At 36.7% G+C, this 11857-nt stretch overlaps 1 protein-coding gene across 1 annotated transcript in view; it reads left to right on the forward strand.

Annotated features, from left to right (window-relative positions):
- Nucleotides 1-9024, forward strand: part of LOC137387502 (E3 ubiquitin-protein ligase MARCHF8-like) — a 35669-nt gene extending 26645 nt beyond the window's left edge. Inside the window, exons 4-7 of the mRNA XM_068073979.1 lie at nt 5281-5509; nt 5659-5852; nt 7070-7205; nt 7582-9024. Of these exons, the coding sequence (XP_067930080.1) occupies nt 5281-5509; nt 5659-5852; nt 7070-7205; nt 7582-7841 (819 nt within the window). The 3' untranslated portion in view covers nt 7842-9024. The remainder of the gene's footprint in view (nt 1-5280; nt 5510-5658; nt 5853-7069; nt 7206-7581) is intronic.
- The last annotated feature ends 2833 nt before the right edge of the window (nt 9025-11857 follow it).

An 11857-nucleotide genomic window follows, 5' to 3' on the forward strand; every position in this document is an offset into this window, starting at 1 on the left:
AAAGATTATTTTTGATGCGAAGTTGAAATGAGGAGCAGTTAGTCATAGACTGAAGTTTCATCTAGGCAGCCAAGAGTTGCATCAGCCTTTTAGAGATGTGATCATGTTTTATAGCCCTTGTCTTTCGTGTTGGTCTATCTTCAGAGAGGTTGCTCTCTGTGCTAGCGCGTCGATGTTTTGTGCAAAATATTTTTGTCTTGAGTTATCTTCTCAATATTTATTCTCGGCATTATTTTAATACAATTGTAGTTCGAGATTAGGAAAAACTTACTGCGAAAGTTTCTTAATATAAATAGTCATGAAAGATGGGTCAGTATCATGTATGACAAAAATAGTTTAAATTTACGATGGTATATGAACGACCATTTTCCGGTGAAAAGTTGTGCTTAGCGAGCCAAACTTTTACACGTTGCATTTGTGCGAAATTCAACGTGTAAAAGTTTTGCTATGCTAAAAAGTTGTTTGGATGCTAATATTGACTAGTTCAGCAGTGCAGATGAATAGCTGAGATCCAAAGACATTGCGGAAGGTATTGGGCAGTCAGAAAAAATGTTTGTTTCATCGAAAGCAACAATCAGATTGCAACTGGCCAAGCAAACGATATGAATATTTTTGTTTCACAGATGCTAAGTTTAATCTCCGTATGTATTATAAGTATGATTCATTTATGTCACTTGCTCTTGAATATATATATATATATATATACATATATATATATATATATATATATATATATATATATATATATTTGTAGCATTTGATAGATTATTATTGTATAACTTATAAATTTTCAGTTTTATAGCATATTGTTTTATAGCATCCTTGCGGTTATCTTAATTCGGTTTACATTGGATCGACGCTCGTAACTCCTGTTCTATTACACTTAAAAACCAGTTTTGGCTGCAAACTGTAGCAAACATATCGATGAGTGCAATGAGCTTTTATGCAACCTTGTTAGAGAATAGAGAAAGCATAATATTATTATGCTTCATTATTCATCTTGAGGTGTTGACTGATGTTCTAAAAAAAGAATCAAGGAGATTGACCAACCAGAAGCTGAGATATCGCCAGCCAAACACAGGTCTGCCAAAAGACATAAGTTTTTTGGTAATCCTCATATTAGCATCAATATATGACTTATGAAATCGACTTGTGTGCCATTGGTCAATTGAGCCAACTAATGCGCTCTCCTATAACAATCACGGCGTTTTAATTGGTTTATTCCCTGGAAGTATAGACCAATCAAATTGGGCCTAACAATCATTGCTCTGAGAATTCCGAACCAGTCCCTCTGACGTGTAAATTAGTTTTAGCATGAAATAATTACACGCATCTATTATTTTGCAATATTTCGCTATCTTGCTAGTTCAGCTCAGTTTTGTTTTTTTTCCCACTTAGCTTCCTTATTCAGACTCATCTTTAGCGCTCTTCAGATTTTTTTATTTATAGCTAATAAATGCAATCAATGAAATAAATCATCAATCTCGGTTATCATTTGGAATTTTCTACAAATTATATTAGTTACATCATTTATTCTATACACAGTTATATTATTATTTTGTATAATATGCATTATGATTATTATATTAATCATAAAAAATAATTTTTTAATTTAGTCATAAAAAATAATCATAGATAGGATAATAGACAAATAGAAGAATCAAATCAAAAGTTATCGTTTTCTTTTCTTACTGCAAGAGCAGCCCAGTCAAATTATTCTTTTTAAAATTATGGCTGTAGTGAACTTACAGTCTGTTAATAGTGACGATAATCATGCAAATCAACTGAATGCTGCAGTAGGTACACAGTAGAAAAATGATGAATGAACAAAAATTCACATTCCCATTTCTTATTCTAAACAAACTGCAAATCGCGGATGTCGCATATAGACTATACACACGCCGTTCGTTGAACAGAGAATCTTCGGAGCATATCCGTGAAGATCGAGTTAAAATTTGAGGCACAATAGTCAAAATCTGCTCTTACGTTTTGAAAAATCATGGCAAGGGGTTGTGGGCAACTGCCTTTACCGCACAATGTTTGCTTGGTTTTCCTGAGAAACCAGAGCTAGTCTGTAAATTATTTACTATCGCAAAAAGCGTTTCACATCTCGTAGCCTAAAACAATCAGTAAACATAATGGCGGTAAGGGTGCGCAACTCCCGCATATGTCCAATAAGTCGATTTCATACGTCACAATTCTCGGGATTTTCGAAAGGTTTTTCCTCTGATTTGTTATTAGGTAGACCTGTGTTTGGCTGGCTATATCTCAGCTTCTGGTGGGTCAATCTCCTTGATTCTTTTTTTAGAACATCAGTTAACACCTCAAGATAAATAATAAAGCATAATAATATTATGCTTTCTCTATTCTTTAAATATAGTTTTAAAATGAAAATATGCCTTCAAATTTAAAGAACTATTTTAAAGAACTTGGAAGCTCCAACAACTTGCAAGACAGGCTATAAGATCATCGTAGGTTAATTGCTAACTAATTGCTAGCCAACTAATCATAGGATAGTTGGAGGTAAGTTAGCAAGTTTCTTGCATTATAAAGGATTAATGTCGTACCACCTGAACGAGAGTGCAAAATATAGACGAAATACGATTCGTCCGTAAAAGGGTTAAATGTATTTTCTCAACATTATGACCAGGTGTTTGAAAAATACAACGCCACTGTTTATTTGAATGTCACCTCTAATAACGCGCCACTCTAAGAGAAGGCTTGAAAAATACAGCGCCATGGCGTTGAAATGGAAGGTTTTACGATATATAGGTTGTGAGGTACCTGTCGCTTGCCATCCGCTTGGTTGGATAGCAAGTCACTCAAACCCAAGTGGAACATTAGTTAACAAATTTACGGCAAGTATTAGCTTCATTGTACATACATGTTAGGCCATGTCTCCCCTCCCATGCACAATATAGTCAGTTTGTTTATAAGTTGTTGGTAACATCAGACAGGTCTGTTAGTAAAGCAGCTCTTGTTTGATTTGATGGCTGTGAAAAGCTCCTGGCAAGTGAGGTGGAAGTGGTAAAGGATGTGAAAGAGAGGAGCAGGCCAGAGAGATATTGGTGCAGTGAAAGGAAGGGGAAAGGTTGAAAACTTTGATTGAAGTGTCATTGAACTTTCCTTTGAAAAAAGTGCAGTCTTGCTAGCATATCTACTAAGAGAACTTCTGTAATTTGCTGAAGTGTTAAAAAGAGAACAGAAATGGGGAGGAGAAACAAGGAAATGAACTTTTTCAATTTCAACGAAAAATATGTAAATGAATGAGTTGAAATGCATATTACTAATTGAATGCTCAAATGGAATGCTTTATGGCTGCAGATTTTAGTTCTCTTGGGGGCAACAAGAGAGTTGCTCATTTCATCCATGTGTGAAATGAGTAAGATTTCAGTTGACAGACTGTCAGCAGTTACGGTAGTTGTGAACTCAAGGTCTATTTCTTAATCTTGTCGGCTATTGACCGTTATTGGCAGTTATTCACCATTTTTGGCTGTGCCCGTGGATTCTTATTATACTAAAATCTATGCTTTGGAATCTCTTGTCAGCCTTACAGCTGTCTAATATGCCACAATATTCTAAGAGTGGTTGTACTGATCAAAAAAAGATAAAGCCTGGTAGCAAAATTAGCAATGACTTCATCAAGTCATTGAAAGGGTATGTTTCAAGTAATTCCATATCACGAACATTTCTTTTCATTATTCCAAATATCAGTGGCTGGAGTTCTTGAATATTGTACATATTCTTTCTCACATGTCCCGACGACTATTTGCAAGAGGATGGTCATTTTGTTTCACATTTCAGGAAATTTCTTGCAAACTATGCTCATAAATTGTTGTATATTCGAGATAATAGAATAGGCGGTTAGAATAGGTTAGTAGGGCACTTGAGAACTATTCAAATAAAAAAGTGATTAGATATATTATTTTGGCATATACAATTATCACAATGATCTCATATGCTCTAGTAGAGCACCTAAATATGCATAGTTACAGCCCTCGATGTTGCTGTACCTTGATAACACGCATTGTTTGTGATGAACTTGGCTCTCGATACATATAATAGCTTTAAACATTTTGGAGTATTGTGCTGTAGCCCAACTAAAAACAGCGGGCGAGGATTCTTCTAGTCTTTGATTGGAGAGACTGTTATAATAGCTCCAGCTACCTCGTCTAGTGGAACTACCTAGAATCATTGGTTTACATTTCCATTAATTACTTTTTTTTTTAGAAATGATATTCGCCATTTACAGAAAGTTCAGTTAATCTCAGCGAGTAAGATAGCACTACAATATTAAAACTTGCGCACTCAGGGTTCTCTTCTTGTGGTTTTTTGAGAATGATTGTGCCTTAAACATATGATTGCCAAAAAAGCCAAAAGTTACACGGCAAGTATTCATTGTAAATATGTACACTTTTTGTTATTTGCAAATGAATCAAAAAGTAGCTTTATTTTTATTTGAATGGCATTTGTCAAGCAGTGATGAACTTCAATATCTGCATATCTTATTCTTACGATCATCATTTGAGTTGTCAGCTATTTTCCAAGTTGACGTCTTGTTAGTAACAGCCTATAATGCTAATACTGTTGCAGAAAGTGTCCGCATTAAACCTTGTAACATGTTTGCTTATGCTTATGGCTCATACTTTGGAAGCTTTGTTAGATTTTGGATTTTTGCTATAAAGAGACTCGTGAATTGCCGAGCTCTAAGAGACAAGCTTGACAGGCAATTATAGTAGAGATAGCAACCCCATAGCACAGATGCAATCAATAATGTATGCAACTGTACCTTCAGTAACGTCTTGAAAGCTATTAGAAATCATCAGACATCTTTTGTTGGTTGGTGGGGTTTCTTCATCTGTAATGGTAGGAATTTGATTCTCATCTCATGTGTGAGGCAAATTGATTTTGAAAACTGGCTTGATAACATCAAAGTTAGATTGTTGTAGTTTTGGTTCAATATTTTATTCAATATTTTTGTAACTCACAAAAATTTGAAGGTGAAATTATAATAAATTAGAAAGTATCTTTAGTTATTGCCAGTACTTGATGCCTGCGCCTGATTTACCAGTTATATTTATTGCTTGAATTGCTAGTTAGTCATTTCTTAAATTGCTAGTTATAGTCATTGTTCAAGAATTGCTAGTTATAGTCGGTGCTTGAATTGCCAGTTATAGTCGTTTCTTAAATTGCTAGTTATAACCGTGTCTGAACTGTTAGTTATAGCTAGTGCCTGAAATTTGAAAAAGTACTCTTCATGCATGTGATTGGCTGCTTTAGGTGGACCCTCCCAGCAAATCACTCGGTCACTCACTACCCAGCATTTGTGCCAACATCCCTTCTTTGGTAACAGATGACACAATTTCTCAAAAGGTGATTGTGGAAAAAGATTTGGTCGCTGAGGGAGCATGCACAGAGAGCGCGACTGAAACATTTGGAGATAGTCATACAGTGAGCATACGCTTGGAGGCGGATGAGGATGCTGTCTCAAGGGTGTCATCCTTGCCAGGTATGCGTCAGCTCGCTATGGTTTCTCATGGGAGTAGATTTGGAAGTACTACATTTCATTCACATGATTCCAGCTCATGTTGTGTAGTGGTGCTTTGACCAATTGTATTCTAGTGATGTCTTAGTCGTCAGTATGGTTTATTACCATAGGGGTAATGTGCAGGATATGCCACTGTGCATCTGATGAAGCGGAGATAATGATAAGCCCGTGTGACTGTCGTGGCAGCGTGAAATGGGTACATCAGAAGTGCCTCCAAAGATGGGTCAAATCTCGGGATGCCAAGAAGTGTGAATTATGTGGCTATTCTTTTAATATGACATCCAATGTCAAGCCATTCCGAAAGGTAGCGTTTATCTGGACTATATTTTGTTTACAAAAAACGCTCAGAGTTGTCCCGATTAGCAGTCCGTAGATGTGCCGCCAACTAGAAAAATCTTGCATAATGTTGGCCGATATTAAATTTATGCCTTGTGAATGACTGAGTTGTTTTATTGTGAGTGTAGGTGTTGTGGGTTGATGTACCTTAGCTTATTTTCTTTCATATTATGTTGTTGTTATTTTCCCTATTTCTTCCAGTTACTGGAGAGTAGGTAGTTCAATAAAGATTGCTATGTTAAAGAGCAATGGAACCTTGCACCACTTTGCTTTCCTCACATGCGCAAGAACCTGATGGCCAATTCCCTCCAGGAATGTTTCAAAAAATTTTCTCAGATAGAGCTCATCCAGTTGATCCCTGAATAGACCATGTCACATATCAATCTTAACAACTATAGTTACTAAGAATAATATACTATTTTGTTACTAATTTTTAATATATACAGTATGCGTATGAAATTTTGATGTTTTTTACCAGGGATGTTTGCATTCAATAATTACTATGGGTTCCTTTCCCACTCTATGCGACCCTTTCACCTTACGATCTCAACACCAGAACGAATTAATGTCGTATGGCAGGGCTCCCCTGTACATAGTCTAAAGATCTCAGTCTCTCAGGAGTCTTCCTGTTTCAATTTATAAACTTATAAATTATTGGTTTGATAACAAGTGTGCCTATTTTAATACCTCCACTTGAGAAGCACATCAGTTATGGTCTTACAGTGTATGTAATGTGCCTACTTTTTCACATAAGATGTAAAACTGTCTCATCTCATCATGATTGTGTCAGTTGTGAAATTGCATGTTATTAGTGTCTATGGTAGTTGGAGACCTTTGTTACCACTAGTCAAGCTCTACCCAAAAGCCTGAAAAGTTTAGTTTCGAGAATGGCTGTATAGAGCGTTTCTTATGTCTTAATCAGTTTCACGCCATTGCCATTTGGCATAAAATGAGATTATGTATCACTGTCTGCATCATTAATCACTGCTAAGGCTAATCCATCTTCTAAATTTCAAAGGCTATTTTTTGTAATCGATTGAGATTAAGGGATCATAGCCTGACTAGCAAGTCTTTTGAAAACGATTATTAGATGCGCTGCCATAGAATGTTTTTCTGTTCAGTGATTGATGGCTTTGACACAAATGCAAACTGCTTTGGATCTGACACTGATTGTTGTTGTTTCAGTGGAAGAAGTTGAATATGTCATCAGTGGAAACACGGAAAATCTTATGCTCTGTAACCTTTCACATTGTTGCCATCACATGCGTAATTTGGTCTCTCTATGTGCTTATTGATCGAACTACAGAGGAGATAAAGAATGGTATGTTTGCGTCATCCACATAGCTGCATGCATAGCTAGTTAGAGTCATCGCAGAAATCATTCAGATATATCTATCTAGCCTATTTACCTGTTTGGAAATTGATGTCAAAAGTGTGCCAGGTATGGGTACAAGTTTGAATAATGAATGCCTTGAGAATATTTAAATTTTTAATAGTAAAAGCACTTATATTTGGTCGTTTCCCTGTAATTTAGTCTATTTCTGCAATATCTTTGGTGCAGCAAAGGTCACTTAGTTAACATACAGACAGATCTGTCAAAAACTTGTTGTATAAACTCAACAGCTGGTTTTATAAGATTAGTCAACTTCTAATTTGCTCAAACTGCTCATGTACTAAGCTTATGTTTGTTCTTCCAGGTGAGCTCGATTGGCCATTTTGGACAAAGCTGGTTGTGGTCGCGATTGGCTTTACTGGAGGGTTAGTTTTTATGTATGTGCAGTGCAAAACTTATGTGAAGCTTTTCCGAAGGTGGAAGCAGTTCAACAGAGTGATATATATAAACAATATACAGCTACCTGATGATGAGTGTCCCACTGTTTCGACGAACTTAAGCTCCTCAGTGTCAGATGACAGCTCTGAGAACTCTACTTCGGGGCATACATCAACATTGGAATAACCCTGGCTTCTTTATCTCAGTGCTCTCAATAATATTGCAGATGCATCATTGACTGCTCATACAGTTCTTTGGTAACAAAATGTTTGTATTTTTGTCGGTTTTGTTTTTAAGATTTAGCCTCTTCTTTATGTGATATTGCAACTAAGCATCATAAGCGAATGTTGAGATCAAGGCTCAGTCTGTCGTATCAGTTCGTCTAAAGCCCCAGGATGAGGTAGAGCTTGTGGTGTTGGTATGATTACAGAGTATATATACATGTAGATAGAAACAAAGATTTAAAAACCTGGATAGAAGAAAACTTTCCTGGCTATAAATGCTTAACAAAGTAGCGTCCTTGAAGTTACCATAATATTCACAGCCATTGCGCTCTCAATTATTTATTCAATAAGTTAGTTAATGTTAAAGAAATGCCAGATTCTTCAAATTAGCAAATGGCATATATTAGGTGAGAGAGCAAGTTCATTTGCATTTAGTCATGTGAATGCGAAGCAGGCCTATTATAATAGACGTCATACGCTTGCATGCATAATTTAATGTTGGGAAAATCAATTGCTTTTAGACATCTTGTTTCAAAACAGTTTGCTATTATTATTAATGCCTTATGCGAACTAGTTGCTTCGAGTTACTTTCAGCGCTGGGGCTCAATTCAACTGACTAAGGCTAACTGACCAACCTTCATATATGCTCATGTGTATCCCTAAGTTAAATATTGTATTATGTACATTATGCTTAATCCTAGGCTAAATATTACGCCGAATGTCTCATTTGCCTATATAGTAGAAATCAATATAAACAGTTATCTTTGTATTATGTAAAAGATCTGCGTTGCGTTCTATGTGTAAATTAATTTTCATTTTGTTGGGAGTGGGCCATTTAATTTTGTTTGTATTTCCTGAAAAGTGCTGCCCTATTATTCTAGGATATTTACAGTTTGTGTTTTAATTGGTCATTGAGGCGTGGATCATAGATTTGTTGTTTTTAAGATATTCCCATATGGATTGATATATGTTTACACTATGAGGTCATAATGTTAATTACTATAACTCATTTGTGCATATTTCAACTTATTGGTGGAGAGTAAAGTTTACATGAATCGTTGTGATTTACGACAGTTTGGTATAGTACTTTTTGCATCATTTTGTGGCTTCATTCACGATATAAATAAAGGGGTTGCTAAAGTTAATTCTTTGCTAATCTGTTGCAGTCAGGTTTTTCATAGCTCGTATGTACGAGTTTGGTTTACTTTTTGGACAAATACAAGACGAACATAGGCAGGGGTCTCAACCTGTCCAGAAAAAAAATCCCAGCAAATACTTCACATTTCATTGGTAAGGAACTTCTTACCTGAGTTCAAAAGCTTTATTGGTATGAGGGCTTTCAACTTGATGAAGAACAGAAAGTGAGTGGGATGTAGCACTTAATGTCGTATAAACAATAAGAACAATCGCTATACAGGCAAAGAAATTTAGGAACTGTGCAATCTGTTATAGTCCATTGTAACTTTGCAATGTTTCAACAATTCATCTTTATTGTCAATTTTCGTGGCTGGAGATCGTTTGTTGACCTTCATTTGTAGGATCGCATTTATTGTCTCTATAGCAAGACTATTGCGTACTGGTGTGTGTACAGCCTACAGTAAAAGGCTTAAGCTTCAGCTCTGCAATGACCTGAGTATTATAATCATTTCCAATGCACTTTGCGATTTGTGCCACTTTAGTAGCTCCACACATCATTGACTTGGCTATCTTGCTGTCAGAGCATACAGATTTTACTCCCCTAAAATGTATAACAATGTACAGTATGTAGTCTATTATTGTTAGAATAATATTCCATCAATACTACAAGTGAAAAAGAAAATATATTATGAAAAATAATAAGCTACCTAAACTATATACAACTCGTGAGGAAAGAATCACTGTCATGTAAGAGTGCTTACTAACTACTCTCAGTTAAACTATGTTGTACCTACCTAGCAACCTCAGCACAAGCAACAAAGCTGACATTCTTCATGGTGAAGAAAACTCGCAAGAGTGGGGTGGGGACAACTCCTAGCTGTAGATCTCTGCGCTTTAACCAACGCTACAACCTGCTGAACCCAACAGGAGGGAGCTGAAACCAACTCATTTATGTTCTGCTGAACCCAACAGAGTGCGCTGAACCCAACGCTGCTGACTGTACAACCTGCTGAAAGCAACAGGAGGGAGCTGAACCCAACTCGATTCTGTTCGGCTGAAACCAACAGAGTGCGCTGAAACCAACGCTGCCAACTGTACAACCTGCTGAAACCAACAGGAGGGAGCTGAACCCAACTCGCTTCTGTTCTGCTGAAACCAACAGATTGCGCTGAAACCTACGCTGTAACCTGCTGAAACCAACAGGAAAGAACACAACTCTTGTAAGGATAATTATTTAATTATCCAACTTATTTGTAGTAATTTTGTGTGAGCTTGCTGTTAGTGACGATTATAAACGGTATTTCTCCAGTAACGACTTTATTATAGTTCTTCGAATGTTCTAGTTTATAGTTCTTCCCCTCTTCGAATGTTAATAACTGATCGGCATTCCAAATGTCAGGGTTTGAAGCAATAGATGACCAAAAGTCAAAAGAAATGATAAATTGTGGGATCACCTAATACCACAACTGCTGCAAAACATTGCACCAAACACTGTGATGCATCAATAAGCAGACATGAAATATATGGCAATTGCTATGCTGCTAGAAATATCAATCATGGGAGTTGTCCAACCATCACAGCTGATGCAATGTGAATATATGGGACATCAGTTCGATTGGGAGTTGTCTGATCATTATAATGAAAAGCTTAATGAATGAAAAACAGCATAAAATTGTTACTAAATCACGATTATTATTGATCAAAACCACTTAATATGAAAGAGACTAACTGGTTACAACAATTATTAATGGATATTCAGCGAAGCAAACAACTCTACAGAGTATCAGGCAAGAATGGAGGTATATCGCCATTATTACATGAGCCAGCCAAATTTATGACTTGTTGGAGCGAAGAAGCAGCCGGCGTGCACCAGATCAGCAACCAGCCATCAGTGAAAGAATCATTCACAACACTTTATTTAGTATATTTAGTTATAGCTTATAACATCATTATAGTCTAGAAAATGTTGTATTGTAGAGCAGTAGAAAAATATAGCATAATTATTCATTAACTCAGATATTGTATTTTATGAGAAAATATTGACGAAATGGTTGTAAAAAAAAGGCATAATATGATAATAGTGTCTCTTGCTTCATATAAATTAGCTAGCTAGTAGCGTCTTAGGACGAGGATTACTGTAAAATTAATTTTATAATGCTGCCACTGTTAGTTTTTGAGTTATGGCCAGTTTTGTACAATTTGTTACCGGACTTAAAATATTTTTCACTTCTCATTCGCTTGTCGTCATGGAATCCCAACCACAGTAAGGAATTTTAGCTCACCGCAAGGAATCTGAAATATAAATTAAACAAAAGCTTATGCAAAGACCGCAAGTAAAACACAACCAACCAATGACATTCGACAATGGCTCAAGGACAAGTATAAAAGAGGGGCAAAATCAAGGGAAGAGCAGGAGAAGCTGGCAGCGAGCCAGACGGCAAAGGGGAGCCGCAAAGGAGAAGCTGGCAGCGAGCCAGACGGCAAAGGGGAGCCGCAAAGGAAAAGCTGGCAGCGAGCCAGACGGCAAAGGGGAGCCGCAAAGAAGAGCCAAGATAGGAGGATTAACATAAGCCCAAGATAGCCAAGGAGCCAGCAGCAATCAGCTCGCCGAGGATAGACTCAACAAACACGATTCACCCAAAAAGAGGTGGCAAGCCAGGAAGCCATAAAGCCCTGAGAGAAGAGAGCTAACTCAGCCGCCCTGTTTACAGTAAGAGCTACTGCTACACGCCTAACAGATACGTACTCGTTTAACCTAGTAAGGCCATAACAAATAGGGCTAAGCATATTGTTATTTTTGCTTGAGCTAGTAAGCCTTGACAGAATAATTGTTATTTTGAC

Source organism: Watersipora subatra, chromosome 1 (genome assembly GCF_963576615.1).
Source record: "Watersipora subatra chromosome 1, tzWatSuba1.1, whole genome shotgun sequence".
Lineage (NCBI taxonomy): Eukaryota > Metazoa > Bryozoa > Gymnolaemata > Cheilostomatida > Watersiporidae > Watersipora > Watersipora subatra.